At 42.0% G+C, this 19,580-nt stretch overlaps 1 protein-coding gene across 2 annotated transcripts in view; it reads right to left on the minus strand.

Annotated features, from left to right (window-relative positions):
* Positions 1 to 19,580, minus strand: part of HECW1 (HECT, C2 and WW domain containing E3 ubiquitin protein ligase 1) — a 173,179-nt gene that overhangs the window by 149,276 nt on the left and 4,323 nt on the right. For both annotated transcript variants that reach the window (XM_009695568.1, XM_009695567.1), the window contains exon 2: positions 8,381 to 8,488. In XM_009695568.1, the coding sequence (XP_009693870.1) occupies positions 8,381 to 8,488 (108 nt within the window). The remainder of the gene's footprint in view (positions 1 to 8,380; positions 8,489 to 19,580) is intronic.

Genomic DNA, 19,580 nt, shown 5'->3' on the forward strand with positions numbered 1-19,580 from the left:
AGGACCACCCAGCCTCTTTTCAATCTCCTGGCAGCACTACCGGCTGCTCCCCAGTCCTTACTCGTTTCTTGTAAAGGGTGTTAAGCAACGAGCTCCTGCTTGGAAAGAATGAGTTCTTTGTTAACTTTCTCCTTACCTTAAGATCAAATGAGCCTAAAAGACCAGTGTGTCCCCCCAAAAAAGTCACAATTTTCTGTGTCCTCTCAAATCTCTCAAGTGAGGAGAGTTAGTCAATTAGGGACTGAGCAGATGTATGCAAGAAAAAAAATAATAATGGGGATAAAGAAAACAATGTGATAAAAGAAGGAGAACAGGAAAGGACTATGATATCCCCCCCCCTCCTTGTTGTCAAGCATCTTATTCCTAAGATACAAAATTACACAGTGTTGCCTCTCACAACAGGAGGCACATCGGGTGCCTTAGGTACCACTTGGCACTGGTTTGCACCTGACGTGTGGGCCGGGCATCCTTACCAGGCTGCACTCTTCTGCCGCTCTGGGACACAAGATGCCAGGGAAAGGACACTCATCCAGAGCACGGCATCACCCAGCAGCACTGGCACAACAGTGCCCTTCTGCCCCCATATGTGAGACAAGCCTGCCTGCAGAGGAGTAACAAGGCTGGAACCAGTTGGGTCAGTCTTACGCTCACCCAGTGAGATGACTTCACAAATCTTTGTCTTTCCTCGGTAGAGGATCGGTCAGGCAAGAGTCGAGCTGTTGGACTGTGAGGGAAGTTACTGCTGTCTCTCGACCTGGTAATATCTGGGAAAGAAAACAAGCAGATCCAGCATGCCCATAGCTGGCTTAAACATTAAAAAAATGGAACAGAAAAGAGGAAAAAATTCGTGTTCCTTCATTACTACTTTTTCTGAGGCTCATTCCAACTTTGATAAAGCCATAACAGCCCTACATAAACTTCTCCCCTCTTTCCAGCAGAAGGGCTTTCAGAAACTCTGTTCCTTAAAGAACAGAAGGAAGAGGAACATACTGTGCAGCAGGGCACATTTATTCTCAGAGTACAACTCCTAAGTAATTTCCAACAGCTCAGACTGCAAACAGACTAGAGGCGGGCTAAAATTACCAGATGAGACTAAGCAGGGAGTACGGAAACTGAAGTCTCTTCTGCAGTTGTACCCATGCATTGGCAAGTCACTTCTTCACTCTGTGTCTCTTTCCACCTCTCACCTTTTAATCCATCTTCCCTATCTCAGCTTTGAAGCCTCATTCTCAAATATTTGCATTGAGCTTACACCTCCAACAATCTGGCCTTAGCTCTTTAGGACAGAAACTATCTTAGTACATAAAAAAGATCTACTCTTCACTGGAGACATTAAACACTACTGTAACAAAAAAGCAAGTAATAAAAATTTGAAAGTTAACAAATAAGAAGAGACCTGAGTCCAAACCAGGTCCCAAATGCCCCAAGGCTCAGTCTAATTAGCATGAAAACTTCAGTGAAATGTTACCACAACTTCTTGACCATTGCCTGGGGAATTAGAGGATGACCACTCTCTGATGCATCGACACAATGTCTATGCTTGTTTAGGGCTCAGCTTGTTTAGCTGAGACGAGATCATATAAGGCTGTGGTCCCCACGACTGGGAACTATGGCTTAGTAAAAAAAGACTCACTCTGACTTCAGCGTGCCTAAGATCAGGCATGATTTCTCATTTCTCAAGTTCACCTTGGGAACGCTTTCTGAAACTCCTCTTGCCAACCCATCAGAGCTCTCACTTCAATCTCAGCTTTGTGCAAGCAGAGATTTTGTAATTTCTTTGAGCACTGGCATGAAAAGTGGAGAGCAGGTAGTGTGGGGACCAGTCAGGTTGTCCCAGCATGGTGTCACCGAGCATGCAGGCTGCAACACAAGCATCTTCCTCCCTGTGTGGGAACAAACAAACAAACAACCCTGATCTCCACAGTACAAACAAAACATGCCCAAGTGTCAAAACAAGTTGTGGAAAGGGAGAGAAAGACAGAAAAATCTGATTTGCAGACAAGTTTCTCGGTTAAGCTACCACAGCACAACCACGCAGGAAGCTGAGAAATAGCTGTCTCCTGTCTTGTGTGGATTGACCTATGTTTCCATTTACGATAGGCTGCTGCCTACAATCCTGGCATAGAAAGCCTCTGTAAGAGAAAAAACTAACAGGAAATACAACAACAGCAAAGATTAAAGGGCTGATCCAAGAATCCAAAGCAAAGGGTTCTTGAGGAACCTCAATAGCCCTGAATTGAGAAATGCCTTCATCCAGGCTTACAATGTGCTACTCTTCCCAAAACTAAGCCTGACTCAAATATGAATATTAAACTACTTAAGGGTACCAGCCTGAGGAAAAGGAGTAGGAATTTTAAACTTATGTGTAGGGTGGAAGATAACTGAAGAGTATCAAAAAGACTACTACATGCGCAATGAGAGGAAGAGAAGGCACCTCAAAACTATGGTATGTCTTCCTTGGGAGAGAGACAAGCAGCAGATGCACCTTCCGGGACACAAGTCTCCCTTATTGCTTCATATCTGGTTTTTCTCTGACACCTTTAACCATTCTGCTAAATAGTCTTCATACTGTTGAAGATGCTTCTGTGCTGCTCCAGTTTTAAAGTTCAGGAGTCCACAGATGGTAACATTCATGTAGCATATTCCAATTTGCTCAAAGGTATAGCAGGATGGACTTCAACAGCTTTATCTCTATTTTCTCCCCTCAGGCACTCTTTCATAAAGTGAAGTGCATGTGATTTGAGAGACACTGGGGTAATAAAAATGGAGACAGGAAATTATTTTAGTGGGCTGGACTTATCAACAGCCTGTTCAGAAAAAGGAAAACTTTCTTTTTGTTGATTTGACTGTGCCTCATTTATTTGGAAACATTTCAGGCTACAACATCCTCCAATTATTCATACTTTGAAAGTGGCCTTTATATCAGCTTCCTAAAGCAATGCAAAGACACATTTCCTAGAGAGAGCCCGAGATGAAAGGTCTGATTGATTGTCAGTTTGGGGGACATTTCCGTACGTATTCCGCAAACACACACACACATATGGCATATATTGACCATGACCTAGAACGTATGACTTCTACTTGCAGATGTACCAGGATCTCTCAGACCTCTGACTGTAGTTGCATGCTTTTTCTGTCATTATTTCCCTGCTAGTCAATAAGAATACATAATTTCTGCTCTCTGCAAGGCCTATCATCTACCTTTGCCATTAACAACAATGAAGCAGCAATAACAGCAACAAAATTTGAACAAACAACTGCTGCATAAGCTTCCACATAGAAGTGCCATGTAGATGACTGGTTATGCTTGGAAAGGGTTTTCGTAGTTGCCAGGCTGCAAAACAACCTACAGAAAGGTCAGTGGGTTAACAAGGGTCCCAGGTACTTGGCTATCTTCAGTGCAATTCTGAATAGCGTCAGAACTTTTCTCATCATTAAGGATATGCCAGTTTGATACTGTGCTTACAGGACGATGCCGCATCGCACCTCAGTGAAATAGTCTCTTGTACACTCTCCCTCTGTACTGCTGTATAAGCCAAAAAAGCCTGCCAGAAATTGCAGAGCTTGTTTAATTTCCTGGAAAACCTGTTATAGGCTGGTTCTTTCACTGCAGTGCCCTCCAAGCCTTTACACAAAGTATACATCCTTGGTGGCACGTAGCCTCTCCTCCTTCCTCTGCCCAAACCCCAACCATTTCATGGTTACAGGGGACAGTTACTGTTTATCACTGGCTGTCATAAACCCCCAAATTGCTAGACTTCTGCAGAAATGCAAAACTGGTCGCATTGCAACATTGCCTCTGCAGCTGTTAAGGCTTTTTGTTTGCTGGGTATTAATAGGAGATGAGTTCTGTTCTGCTGGCATTCATGCTGTAATTTGGAAGCAATTCCCTCTCTGGCTCACACCAATTACATATCTGTCTGGCAACATTACGTTACAAGTTTGTGATATGCAAAGTGGAAAGGCATACGCCTCTCTGTGAAAGGTAATAGTCCTTTTCAAGGTGAAAAAGGAGATCACTAAAACAAACACAAACTTTAAACGCCTGTGGTATCTGAAAACGCTGTATGGGTACATGTTAAGAAATCATCTTTGTTTTGAAAAGCGACAGGGCTCTCTAGATGGTTTTAAACCAGGATAGCAGCAAATTCAAAAACAGCATGTATTTTACCAAAATACTCCCCAAAATATAGAAGCATGTTCTAAAAAGAGAAAACTATTTCGCATTGTCATTGACCCACCACACAAAAAGCATTTTCTTAACCTAGTGAGATTTTAAATATACTTGAAAAAGTAACCCTTAATGACTCAGACTGGGCAAGCCACTGAGAATACTGTGACAGTATAGCTTAAACAACAGCGAAGCATCTGAAATTGCAGAATTTCAGTTTTGTAAAAGTACATGAAGTGCGGTTTACAAAAAATGGTTTCAATTTCTTGCCACGCTTTCCTTTGCCTTCTCCACTTGCACAAGTCTCACAATATTGCTAGTTTCTTCCGCCCATATTGGCAGAGTGTGCAAAATTTCTGTCTAGTGTGGTCCTCCAGGTTGATGGGTTTTGGCAGTAATCATCATTACAACTGTGTCCGATAGAAGACTTCTGTTGTGATAATCTGCCAAAGAAAATAAATTCCAAGCACTTTTGCCTTTACTCCTATTCCAGGTCCCAGGCCACTGCATGCAAGTTACTACCTACAGTGATTAGATGCCAGTATTCTGGTAAGTACCTAAAGAGTGGTTTTACGTATAATGACTACAGGTTACATAGAGTGTCATACTTTATTTGCTTGTTAATTTTCAAAAATTCAGGAAAGAAAGGATAACTAATTGGGGAACATCAAGGCTTTTGAACAAAATACTCCCAAACACATTATATACGCCTCCAGATTCAAAAATATAGAAAATGAGTAATAGCCCTCTATTTACTTGACCTCATTCCTAATGCTTCTTTTTTCATATCAATGGGAATTTCACTGTTGCAAATCAACCAATCTTTAATACCTTTGATTTTTCAAGTTCCCTCATATAGCTCTTAAATAAAAAGTTCAAAAATGTCCCTTTAAGCTCTTTATGTCAAGTGGCTGGCTGGTCACGGTGTACGAGTAATTTCCTTAAATGTGGTAGAAAAACACCCTGTGGGGAGTCCTAAAGCCTAACTGTTGGCAAAAGAAAAACTTTGCCTTCTGAGGCTGGACAGGATGATCCCCATGGTTCCCCAATAATAAGCCTATTTTACCTCACACAATAGCACCACCAAAAACGTTAAACCTTTGTACGTTAAACCAAACCAGTCTGCATGGGGTGTTTTAAGTTCTTGGGAGTTTTAAATTCTCTACGTAAGGCTGATTCTTTATTTGGCCATACTGTGATTTCCACTTTACCGCCGCTCCTGCCAGCGACGACGGGCCAAGCACTGCACTGTATACCATAATGTTTTCTGAAGCACCGTGTGGTTGATAAATTGCCAGTACTGACTCATGTGGTGAACAGATACCGAGGTACAGGTAGTTACAGGAAAAGCAAAAGCAGAAATTAAGGGCTGCTTTTGCAAGTGAGCTACTCTGTTTTACAGAGAATTAATGCTATAGTCACCAAGACTCCAATCAATAGCATGTTAAGGGAAGTAGAACAATGCATAGAAAAATATAGATACCTTGAAAATAAATTACCGCGTCTTAGCTACCTACTATAGGCCTTGATAACCACTAAAATAAAAAGACTACCTATCTCAGGAAGTACCTGAGCTACAGATTAACAGAAAAGCTAAGAATACTCCCCAGCTAGAAGACACACTAACACTTGCTTACCTTTATACCCTCCTCAAATCTACACTATTGGCCATTTTTGGAAACAAGACACTGGGTCAGGTTAACTTTGGGCCAACGTGGCAATTCTTGTACCGTTACCACTGAACATACCCTTGTCCTGTCCTCCAGGTTCTCTCAGTTCTGTAGTGAATGGCAAGAAAAAGAAAATAGATTTCTTTGATGAGTTTGATGACCAGTATCTTTCCAGTTCCTGCAAATGTCACCGTATTGTGTGCTATGCAACCTAAAAGGAAGACATGATCTCTGTCCAAAAAATAAAAGTCTGAAGGAAAGTGGTTTACACTGTCCTCTTTGGACAGAAAATACATGAGGTTTTCAGACACTGTGGTTTTTTGACATAACATTTAATCAACTGCCAAGCTGTGCACTTTCATATATAAGTCTCAACGATGAGCAGGAACCCTCAAATATGCCTTTAGATATCTAGAGTCATGTACATTAACATTTTTCACTGCTTTAACTTCTCACTTCAACAGTCAAGTGGCTCTAAGTGTATCCGCATGTGCTGTTATTTACTACTGCCTACTTCATTTCCTCCTATTTTAATTCTGGACAGGGCAATGATTTGTCCTTGATGAGTGCACTGGTACAGAATCTCAGGGCTGAGATTCATAACCTAGCGACGGCAGCATAACAAATTACCAAGAGGCAGCAACTCATCAAGTGTGGGCTGCCCAACTACAGCATAGTACAACCTGGTTTTAAGCTTCAGCGAAGGATGGTTATGCTAAGTTGCATTTTCTTACAGTAGGGCACATGAAGAATGTACATGCAATCAGTTAACAGCAGCTACTATGTCTCAGCTAATGGGGGCAACTTATTAAGCTGACATAATTCATTGTGCAGTTGAGCCCTTAAGGAAATGTGGTCCACCCGAAGAGGGTTTCTCCTATGCATTTCTCACACTTTGCCTCTTTCTCTTTCGGTGCGGATTAGCAAGAAAGCTACCAGCAGCCAGTCCCACTTCCACCTTTCCTCAATGAACCAAGGTACTAAGGCCTCTTCAAATCCCAGTTCTGGGATTTTATATCTCCTTTCCACGCTTCTTTAATAGCTAAAAGAAAGCATGATCAGTCTCACAGATTAGTAATCGCAGCTCAAAGAAACAGCTACAAATTGGAGTCTGCTTCAAAGGTTAGATCCTGTAACATATTTCTGTCCCAAAACCAGGAAAACTAAAACCAATGTTCTTGCATATTAAACAATTTCCCATAAATGTATTTTTCAAAATACAGGGCATAAGTATCCTGTATGTCCTCTACACATTTCAGCAGCTCCCTTAGTTCTATAGAACAACGTTCTCAATTTAACTTAACATTAGGAATCACAGACCACCAGCAATGCTTCATACTGCAAAGAGATAACCTGTTTCTAGGACTGAGTATCTGTAAAATGTCTGCAGGTAGCATCCTTGCTGATACCAGATACTTAACCTTAAAGTCATAGATTAATCTCATCAAGTATAACGCTCATCCTTTCCAAATTCTTTAGAATTTAGGTTATATCAAATACCCCCTTGATTGCTCTCAGATTCAGACAGTCTTAAACAGATATGACTCTCATGCGATTTACATATGCTTTTAGAAAACTTCTGAATTTTGCCCAGCAGGCTAAGGTAGATCATTGGAAACATTCAGTACAATTGAAAAACCGCAATTGTTGCACGCTAGGTGTCTTCACACTTAACTCCTCCTTAAGCATACATGTGGCTCTTTCACCACAGATGTTTTGCTATAGATCTCAGTTCAGCCTTTCGAGTACCCTATTTCTGTTCTCCACAGACGACCATGGATTCCATTCACACTAGCACATGGTAACTCTTTGAAAAGAGGAAGGACTTGAGTCAGGTTCACTTTGGTCAGGGATGTGGGACAGCCAAATCTGGAAACATTAACTTGCTGTACAAGGTACACACTACTTTGCAGAAGCACATTCAGTGTTTCTGTATTTTGACTGTTAAGAGAGTGGAAAAGTTACACTGCATTGCATCAGATGCCCTGGGTAATATGTGAACATAATGAGGAACAGTTAACTGAAATCAGTGTACCTTGCTGTGACTACATATTGTTATACTTTTACCAGTCTAGATGATCACCAGAACACAACCCTTTTTACCTCTGAATCCACCCGAATCTGGTGGAAGCCGGATACACCATGAAGTTTTCCAATTAAAAGCCAGCATGAATCTTCCTGGAGTGAGATTATACTTCCAAATTCCTTACTTTCTTAACACCATATTAAAGTTAATGCAGTTTATTACTAATGTTATAGTCCAAATAACAGCAAATAGATTAAAATACTTGTTCATAAATGTATAAAAAAATGTAAATAAGTCAATGTCCACACAATTTATTTGCTTCCAGAAACCGTGGTTTTGTGTTCCACAAAATGTTTCAGTTCCTCCCAACGCATTCAAAGATTTTGATAACATTTTAGGCCTTTCCTAAAGGACGTATCGGGCATAAAAACATCATAAGAACAATTTAAACAGTTCAATTATCTTTCTGCAGTGACTGAATTATATCATAGCAGGATTGGAAAAAATACTTACGCTCCACAAAGTAAGAGCTGGCATCAATCTTCCAGATAATCTGCCCACGGTGAGAGCCATTGACACCACGGTTCTTGTAGTCCAAAAAGTTTTCAGACAAGACCTCATCTATCAACAAAGAAAACAGTCTCATCAAGCGCCTGTTACAACAACATGCATAGTAGAGAGGCAGGCTAAAAATATGCCTTTGGCTTGACAGAACATACTAGAGCTGGTAGACAGTTTGGCACCACATGTTGAGAAATTAGCTTTTTCACTCATTTATATTTTTAAGCAGCGCAGCTCTTCTTAAAAGTGACAGCTTTTCCTAAAGTGTAATTTCAAAAGATACATCCCTACAAAATTCTGGAAAATGAAAACATCTAGCTTAGCATGGATTAACCCCTACCTAATTAAACAGACTTCTCTAGCCGTAAGAGAGAACGGTAGCAAAAAAATAACCCCCAACTCTTCCCTTAAAAAATTCCCAGAAAACAGTTAAGTGTAGGCATCTGTGCTACATTCATGCATATCACAACAGCTCTGGTTATTTCTTGCAGTGTACAGCAAAGGATATTTATTTTTGAAGAATCCCACTCATTGGGTGCCTTCACAGCTCTCGGCCTCCAAAACCAAACGACTGACAACAAAACGCCATCCCCTCACAGCGTTTCAAGGCACCCCAGCAGCTGTCAGGCTACCAAGCTGATCATCAAAGAAGTCCAGGAGTAATCCATAAAAATTAATAAACTCTAAAAAGCTGATGAAGACCAAGGCTGAGGAAGCAACCACCTTGAACGCACAGGAGTGTGCATAAACAAAAGGCGGGCAGGTAGTGAGCCTGAGCTGTGGCCTTCTCACTGTCCACACAAATAAGTTTTCAGTCTGCTTCAACAAGCTCTTTTGCAGACAAATCTGCAAGCCCTACGCGGTGTAGATGTCAGCAAATGCATCCCAGCCTCCAGGCAAGCGCCTCGTTCTTGACCTTGACCCTCTTTTATCCAACAGCTTAAAAACCAGCCAGCGAGACCGTGCCGCAGCCTCACGGCCACGCTCGCTGACTTACTAGCTTGTGCTGGGCTTTCAAGCAAACAAAATTGCACACATTGCCACCGTACCAGGCCAGCACTCATGGTTTTGATTGTCACTAAATACAAACAGCGCAGCACAAATAAAATAGACATATGGAGACGTTTACAGCCTGTCAGAGGGGAGCAGGGCTCACAGGCAGTGGCCTGTAGAAGCCTGAAATGGTTGGGAAATTAAGCGGCTGAAGCAGCGACCCAAGATGGGCTTGGCCGTGGTCTCATCACTCTGGCTTCAGAGGGATGAAATGGATTTCGCATTTGTGCCCTGCCAAAACAAAAGGCCAGGATCTCGTACCTGTGGAGACCAGCCAGCAACCTCCTCGGTTTTTCCTCTCAGCAGTGAGAACAGTTTCAATTTTAACAGATTCGTACAAACATAATTTAACTGACTCAACTTTGCTACAGAAACAATCCTGGGTGAGTGCTGAAACTCGGTGCTGAAGACAATTATGTTATTTATTAGTCACCCTAAAAGCCGAGGAAAAAAACCAACCGCTTCATTGGAGACTAAAATACATCAATTGTTAACAGTGCAGCACTCGCTTCATTATCACACAAGCCTACGAGAAACAAAGATGACACCATGCAATAAGGGGCACCGTGCCGGAGGACGGATTGATGGTGTGATCAACTGCCGAGCAGAAGAGGTAGCCCAAGAGACAAAGCCAAGAAACTCAAAGACTAACATATTATCAAAATACATATATACAAATGTTAAATAAAAGTAGACTTCTAAATTGAAGGAAACTACACTTTTACTGAAAGAATAAAAGCGGCAAGCAGATGCCAACGTTGTCCTGTTGGTTTTATGTAGTTGTGCTCTCAAAGGAGGAAGGTAAGTGGGCTACCAAACACTAAACTCTTCGGTGCCACTCTCTTGGGGCATTTACAACAGAAATCCTTTTAAAGCGGTCATTAATGATTGCAATGGATACTTATAAATGGCAATACTATTTACAATACATTTTCCCTTTGCTGACTTGCTAATTGTCAGTAATTATTTCACTAACTGTGTTTCATGCTCTGTATTGAAGCGGAAATCTTTCAGCACGTTCATACGGTACATCTCTGCGGTAACCCTTCAACAGTAAAATCCTCTAGTACGATTTCTGATCTTCCTCTGTACTTTAGAGCTGGTTGTGTCTTCTTTTAAATGCCAAATTATACATAAAGACAGATAAGCATACAGCATTGCTCTCAGAGCTTTGCCTTACTAATGACTGCCTCCGGTGAAGGACCAGATTATCCAGAGTTACTCACATCATTCTGTGGAAGTAGGAACACCTACATACACACAAGGAGATTGAAGTCTATGAACTGTCCCTTTTGCTTTGGCAGGGAAAACACTTTACACTTCAAGGTGAGCATATACTGAAATGTCGCACTGAGCTGGAGCCTGGGAACCCTGCCCAGCCCCTCATCCTCATGGAGCACAGAGAGGATCCCTCAAGCTCAGGCATGCTGCTCTCTGGCTTCATCACTCGTGACATTTATTTGTCATATTTAGTCTCTAAGCTGCTGGAGATGCTCCAACACCTGCCACGTTATTAAGATGTATGGGCAATTACTGTTCCTCAAGATATATTGTTTGTAAAACACCATGCTTGCTTAAGGAGGCTTAGTTGAGCTAGACTGGATGGCCTTGCTTAAGAAATTGTAGACATTTTAGGTCAGAGTTTAGGGGCACGAGAGATCCCAGAATCAGATTTAAAATGCTGTATTCATACATAGTATCTACGGGGGCCAGTTGGCACTTCCACCACTTCGGCTGTTGTCTCCTTCCCACAGCTGGCACCAAGGCAGCGTGAACTCTGCGTCACGCAATCTCTCATTTGTCAGAGATGTCAGCATATGCCCATACCCAAACCAAATCACATCCCTATTGCGAGCTGAGCCAGCGGGGATGACTGCAGAAAGCCCTTTCCTCTTTTTGTTGGAAACGTGCAGAAAGCCTGGAAAACCAGGCTGAGAAAAAGGATCACTCTGCATCTGCATGTCCAAGGTAGAAGACCCCTGAAGGGAAAGGATAAGCAAGTTGGTCTATGGTTACAGCTGCCAGCTGAGACCCCGGGAAGGCTGGAACAACCTGCTCCCACCCATCGCATCTGCACGCTGCCTCCTGCCACGGAGGAGACAGACAGGGGTGTGCGGGAAGGAGAGCATCCAGAGGAGAAGGTGAGGTCGCAAAGCACAGCAGGGAAGGGATACACACACGGAGCTAGTCACGCTCACAGTTCATGGACAGCGGCCACTGATGAAGTACAGGCTCAGGCAGTTTCTACTGCCTTTCTACTCATATTTTACTACGAGTTTATGGAGCTCTGCCATACGCAGGTCACCAAGTAGGAGCAGCAGAGCCTTTAAGTAGAAAAACATTTTTGTAAATAAAACATATTTACAAATGTCATGATTTAGAAATCCAGTGTGTAGATGCTTCTCACAGCCAGATATAAGCCCTGTCTGTCTCTTTTGAAAAGCTAGGTACTTCCCTCTTTCCAAAGACATAAAACTTATTTTTAGTCCAGCAGAAATTTACATTAGCTGGGATTTTTAAGCCAGACAAATTTTAGCTCTAGAAAAACACCTGCAGGTCCAAAAGGGATATTTTTCTTTTCAGTTTTTGAAGGTATGTATTTTTGGAAGGCAAAAGATAAGAAATATCCCCTGGCAAGGCAAAAATAGCAGTAGTTGAAACTGGTCAGGAGGTTGGAACATCCGAATACGTCCAATCGACCTGTTTTAGTCAGCAGGTGATACTATTTCAGGCATGCTATTCCCTGAACATGGCCACCGCATATGTAGCACACTGACAAAGAAAACTGCGCCTGTGAAATACACAGAGGTTTAGCGCACTATATATATGTGCATATGTGTGTACCGACATTTATCAACATTCATGCCATACATAAATGAATAGATATGGTATGTTAAAGAGTATGTACAAAGGAAAACAAATTTTACTTCATATTTCTACTGTGAATCCCTATAACAAAGGAATTGACCTTAAAAACATGTTGCATTTTAATTCCCGAAGGTAAATGGTGAAATGCTTTGTTTCACCTCCACACAAAACGAAGAGCAGAGTTAATGCTGCTCCCTTTCATATATTTCAGCCAGCAGCTAATGGCTTTTGACATTTTTCCAATGAAGCATTGTAATGCATCTCCCTCCCCCTATTTTTGAAATAAGAGTAACCTTTAAACTAGCTCTCTGCTTAGCTGGCAATCCACTGCATAGCCTGGCTTTGGCCCTGCTTGGCCAAAAGGCAAACACTCTACCATCACTCTCAGGTCTGCAGCTTCATTTCCCTGGATGGTAAACAGCTAACTGATTAACGAAAGTGTCAAATGAGGGAGTATTTGGGATGTGCTGCCTTTTGAACATCATCAGCTGGTCCTGGAGCTGGAGACGGTGAGAGCATCAAAGACAGGGAGCCAGCAGACATTACTCTCTGCCTCCCCGGCTCCGGGACACGCAGGGGTACCGGCTGCTTCTCGCTGGTAAGAGGGCAGGCGGCTGCAGAGCTGCAAAGGCTGCGCTGGGAGAGGAGCAGGAGCCGTCAGACCTCCCGCATCTCCCACGGTCCCTGGAGGAAAACAGAGGTGGTGATGTACAACCAGGCGCCAGGCAGCCGGGGCCTGAGCAGCAGCCAGAGGGACCAAGGAAAGCCAGAGGCAAACGTTAGCAAGCGCTTTGGGAACCAGCACCAATTCCAATGGACCGCTTGTCCTGACCAAACCAGATACCTCCAAGCACAGCCTTTTACTGCTAAAAATATGTCACTTCCCTGCTGAGCGATCCCAATATACTTCACAAGCACTAGAGAGAGATAAAGAACCATGGCCACTAAAGAAAGCTATCTTTCAGAGGAAAGACAGTAACCAGTTGACAAAAAGCATGCTGTTCTTCCGAGGAATTAGGGAAAATGTTGATAAAGGCCACCCCTCAAAAAGATCTGCAAAAAAATGTAATGGGAACTTCAAGTGCTGTCAGCAGCCTACGCTAAATAGACAGGACCTCGGTATTTGAAAGCTTGCCTCAAATTCCCACAGAGAAGCAAAGAGATAGCCAGTACATCTTCCTCAGAAGGACTAATGGAGTTCAAATTACAAATAGCTGAGTGACTCTCTTGGTCAGTTCGCTTTTACTTAAGAGGAAGAAACGAAAAATGCTACTCCCCTTTCTCAGACCGTATTTTGCTGATATCAGCCTATCTTTCCACATTCTCCAAGAATAACTACAAAATTTAGAATAACCTGGGCTACCTTCAAAGCAGCAAATTATTAACATGACACAGCAACACAATGTCAGACAGGGGCCTGAACTTGGTACACTATTCCAGTCTCTTATCCATCACTAATTTGATTTAGCACTACATCTTACACCACTTGCTTTCTATAAACTTAACGCAATTATGGCATAAAAATAGAAGCTACACTTCATGTCTCGGTCCCTTACGAATAAGAAATCCAGTGCTCCTGAAATTACAGGAGGACTTATACTCTTTAGGTGAACAAATTTGCTTTAGCTTGAAATTTAAAAGTGCTTTTGGCCAATAAATATGTCTGTACTATAACAACATACGAAGATAGTTAGCAAAATGCTTTCAAAAATCATTTTCTGTACAAAAAGGCTGAACTCTGGTTGATCTGTTTCACAATTTGCATGGAAAGCTGCAGGAAGGGAACATTGTAAAGCACAGAATATCAATAAAATTATTTTGCAGGATAATATGAGTGTAAGCCATGGATAAGCTTCCTATTTCTGATGCTACTTCTCTTACTACCCAATTTATCACTTGAAGAACACAAGATGTTGACAAGAGTCTCTACAATTTACAACTGCAGCTCATAGCGAGTTGTATCAGGCCATGTCAGTGTTTGCTTTTGCAACCCTCCAGCATCGCAAAACCTAGCCCTTGGAAACCATGCTTCCGAGTGCTCACCCGTCTGGAGGAGAGGAGCTATTAATGAGAAATGTACGCAGAAGATGCAGATACCAATTTCTTATTTATTAAGATATCACAGTAAAAAAAAATCACAAACAATGGCTATCATTATAGGAGTTGATAGGAATGTTTCCACACTTCAGCAGCTACAGATCCAGCTCTAACATGGATTGAAACTTCACTGTTAATTCATTTGCCAATTTTTGCTGCAGATAATGAATATACTCCAATTTACAGTTAGCATCCTTCCTTCTATACTTTCTTAGGGAGAACAGTTCTGGAAAACAAGGGTCTAATCCTTCATGGGTGCCAAAAGCTCAGTCCTTGATGTGAGAGCTATGCCTGTGCTTTGTTTCAAGTACATGAATGGTTCCATTTTAATCTCAAAAATTAACCCGCTACCCAGTTAAAGAAAAGTAAATTGGGATGGAGAAAATGTGAACAATGACTGGAGAACAGCAGCTAGAGGAAGACATGGCACAAGAAAGACCAAAGGAAAGCAAGGAGAGAGAAGAGCACAAACTAATAAAACAGGGATAGAGTTGGCAAAGTTGCAACAATTCTTGGTCACTGAGGGTAGAAGATGCTGTCCTATGTATAATGTAGAACTGTTCCAGGCACATGGAAAGGCAGTCACAGTAGGTTTAAAACCTAAACCATCTAATCTGAAGCAGAAAGAATTACACATAAAATCCAAAGGACACCTGCTGTCCACTCCCAAAATCAAGGAGTCACAACTTTCAGCAAAACCCTTTCCCCTTTGAACATCTAGCTTAGTTTCAGAGCCAGAAATGACATTATCCTTTACCACTTCATCAGCCTACAAATTACTGCTGGGAGATATCATTTTGATCTTTCATGACATCGATACCAATAAAAAACCCAAACAAGACTGCCAATTACAGTGACTCTATTAAATCTTGGGACTGACATGCCTATGGGTTTTCAGCAGGCTGTGGATGAACTGTGGATCCAGTCCTTCCTCACTGTCCTGCCCTCCTTGCACCTGAACTAACCACACACAGTCTGAGCCCTGTCACTCCAGGGACTTCCCTCTCCTTCCCTGCAACAGTCAAGCCCCCGGCTAAAAGCTGAGCTGATGGCAATGGGCCCTATTCTTCTATAGTATCCTTGGGGTGTTTGGGATCTGTGCTCCAGTACAACCCATCATGCATCTATTTCTCCAGTAACCACAAATCTTCTGCTGAGAAAGTAGGCAGAATAAGAAAAGCAAAGAGTTGAGCTGGGGCTCAGCAATAACAGCTTGTGGGGGCTAAAAAACCCACAGCAGATGTTGGGTTGCAGTGGGATGGGCATCTGCCTAGTAATACCAATGGCATTTGGTTCTGCATACACTTAAAAGTGTGATAGTATCCACATAGCTCTCATTGCTACCTCAGCTACGCCTGTCCCACCTACAGACTTCTGCTTCAAAGCCCCTGCACTTCCAGATCCATTTTCACCACGGCAGCAGACGGACCACATCTGGGTTTTAGCACAGCAACAACTATACCTCAGCTATGCATTGCACCAACTTCTCCACAATCAATGACATCTGGCTTGCACGCAGAAGTGAAGATGGGAGGGAGGAATCCAAACAAAGACGAACATTACTACCTCAGCGCACACTGAGAAACTGAAGATATGCAATGTGTGGTGAGGTACAACATGGAAGAGGTTTGATTGCTTGATTTTAATATAACAGTTGTAAAAGTTCTTGCAATCAGTGGAAGCCTCCCCATTGATTACAGCACAATTTGGAAAATGAGGATTAGGAGAAAACAGTGCACCGTGAAATTTGGTAGAAGATATTAAAATAAGAAATGCTGCAGGCCTAAGGCTGTACAAAGACGTGATATAAAGGGACATGGGAAGATCTGAAATGTGAACAAGGATGACACTTGCCCAGGTTAACAGTGTTCATTAAATAGAGGGAAATAATTTGCAGTATTTGAAAAATGGGCTTACAGCAATGTTGAAAGACATAACAGCAGACAGTTAGACAGGCATTTGTGATCTGTTAGAGGAGCAAAAAAAAAAAACAAACAACTCAGATGTGTGGACTGAAGCACCACAGTGCAAAGAATCTTTTGAGAAACTGGAGTGATTTTATCTGAAAAATGGTATTCAGTTATAACCTTATTGCAAAGTGGAAGATCTTCAATGAAGAAAAAATGCCTTCAGGGCTGGAGAGATCAATGTATGAGAAAAATTACAAAAGCTAAACGCATGCACAGTCATTACAGTAGTTGTGAAGGGCAGCATGGGAATATTCAAGTGTTATGAACAGTGTGCTTAAGTGTTATAAACAGTAAGGAGTGGGAAAGATTTAGTTTGGTTTGGAAAACTAAGAGAAGAAAAACATATGCCGAATCTTCAAAATCCACATGGCTAGCTTGACAACCTCTACAGAACAAATCTTTCTGCTTTAAGCCTTAGCCTGCCAAGAATTTTCTGTTTGCGCCATCCAGTCTTTGTGCCGGGATTGATTCTACCCAGTCAATGGTCTGAACGTGCTGCGTGGATTATGCTTGTTTTGCAGGATTGAAGTCAAAACTTGACTTTTGTTGCACTGATATCCCCCACTGACTGATTTCTTCAGAAACACTTTTGTGGGTGATCATTACTGGCTCCATCACCAGTCTGAGCTATATAGTGACATGGGCCCTCCTTGCCCACCACAGAGGCAGCTTTATCTACGGGCATAAGGACCCTGGAAATCACCGAGAAGACACGAGGCTGCTGTACTCCCTGTCTGCATCATTTCCCTCTCCTGATATTCAGGATGACAGTTGAAGTGGAAAATTCTTTTCTACCCATTCACCTAGAAAAAGGTTCATAATACCATAGCTGTTATTTTATGGAGAAATACTAAATGAAAATGGCTATCTTTTGGCACACAGTAAATGCATATTAAAGGTATTTAAAGGAGAAGAACTGGCAACCTACAGGCTTCTTTACCATGACTTCCCTAAAAGACGACAAAGCACACCACTACTGCACTAACCCCTCTACAGAAGCTTTTCGGTGCATTATTACTAACAGCATTAATACCACACAAGTGACAGAGGTGAACCTTGGAAGGACTGAAAGGGAGAACAAGTCAGAAGCCATATGCGTTGGGAATATTCAGAGACCCTTGCATTGAAGCGTTTGACTATCTACTCGTAAAGGGGTGAGAGGCAAAAGCTAACTGTGTTCCTGTAACACTTGGTGGGTCTGGAAACAGCACGCCCTAGTTTTGTCTGGCTCAAGGGGTTCACCAGATACAGAACTGGGAAAGGCAAAAAGTGATTCAGCCTGGTGAGAAGTCCCTCTGGATCCAAGAGCAGCCAGGCGAAGGCAAGCCAGGTTGGAACAAAGAAGTGATATCGCTGCACTAATGTATCTGCCAAGGCCTACGATACCTAACACCCTCTCTGTTCAGCATTTGCACAGGCTTTGTTGGTTTTTTATGGCAGGTTTGCTCCTCTGTCGCTTTTTGTTCCTGAAATAAATAGTGCTGTGCTTAGCAAAAGCTGTCCGGCCACCGGGCATCCTCTGCTGATGTTTTACAGAGAGAGCAGAATTGCAGGTGTCCAACAAAACTTACCTTGCTGAAGTGATCACAGTCAGGCATGGCCACCGTCCCCAGCCTGGCGAGAGACCCAACAACAAGATGACCTACTGAGGAAGAGCCCTAAGACCACAGCAAGGTTCTCTTCCAAAGGCCAAAAAAGTACCGGGAAGATGGGTAACCCCAGGACACATCAAACCCAAACATCAACAAAATTCACTCTAAGCAGGCACATTGTGAAGAGTTTTGTTTCACAGATGACTATATCTCAAGTAGAGAGGTGGAGCAACCATCCAAACGCACAGAAAGCCTGAATCGGGGATTAGAGCTGTAACACAAGGACACGCAACTCCTAGCCTTACGTGCACAGTACTGTTTCTAACATTTTCCATCTCTCCTGGCAACGTGTGACACACTCTGCTTGTATGCATTGGATGTTCGGTAAAATAGCTGAACAAGTTCTGATCCAAATCCAACGGCAGCAAAAACATAGATCTTTCCACTTGCCTCAGTGGGCAATACAACAACACAAAGCCCTCTAAGTCCAAAATCAACCTGGAAAGCGTTTAAATGAATGTTTAAATGCCTACTAACCAATAGCTTTAAAAATTAGATTTGTCAGATTATGGTGAATTGCCTTTTTGGAAAAGAAATAACATCAAAGGCTGAAAGATAGGAGGAAAAAATCTTGGTCTAAAGCTAAACTGCAGTCGCTAATTAGGTCAAGACATTCCTACTTGTATAAATTTGACAGGAACCACTTTATCAAAAGCCAAATATGGACAGGAAATTGGACCCTACAAGATTTGTGTATGTAGAAATTTTTAATAAATAGCCTTTAATAATGTTTTGCTTTCCCATAAGGAAATGCTGAAAGAAAACAAAGCCTACTGCATATGGGTAAGAAGGGTACAATGTTAGCCCTGATAAATTCCCAACATCAGCATGCACAGACACTGGACCAAACGACCCTTTCAGAAGTCTGGTTTAAACATTTCTCATTAGCTACTCTACATCAGATATGGAGATGACGACAGAAGTGAAATCTAGTAGCAGCTAAAGTGCTACTGCAGTAATAATAAGATAGCTCTTTATCTACAGGCAGCTGCCAGCAGTCTGTATTAATTTATCTAAGAGGCTTCATACTGTAGCAAATAGTAATAGCAAATGAGATAACAGAGAAAGAGAAAACTTGGAGATAAATAACTGCAAATATTCCATCTGTCTCACAGTAGCCACTAAACGAGAGTTCTTTTTTAAAAAAAAATATACAAGCATGTTATCTTCATTATTCATAACTTTGCTTTGGTTTAATTTTTTTTCCAGTGTGCATTTTCTTTACACATAGCTTTTCTGCAAAGAAAACCAGAGATTTTTAAATAGCAACTGAGCTGTGCTATGTTCAAATTTCTCAAAGAGCTCTTTTTGAGTGTTTACGTGTATTTTTGATGGCAGATATATTTCTGAAAGACTGCTGATGTTCATAATACTATAGTTCTCTTGAGGGAAGGCAAATGCACATCTCAGGTGAGTTGTTACAGACTTTAGAGGTTCCTCTGCATAGCTCAGAGCTGATATATAGTATATACAAGGGAAGTTAGAACAACTGTAGAGTTCAAGCTTAGCAGG

The sequence above is a fragment of the Cariama cristata genome, unplaced genomic scaffold (genome assembly GCF_000690535.1).
Source record: "Cariama cristata isolate BGI_N322 unplaced genomic scaffold, ASM69053v1 scaffold5652, whole genome shotgun sequence".
In the NCBI taxonomy this organism is placed as follows: domain Eukaryota; kingdom Metazoa; phylum Chordata; class Aves; order Cariamiformes; family Cariamidae; genus Cariama; species Cariama cristata.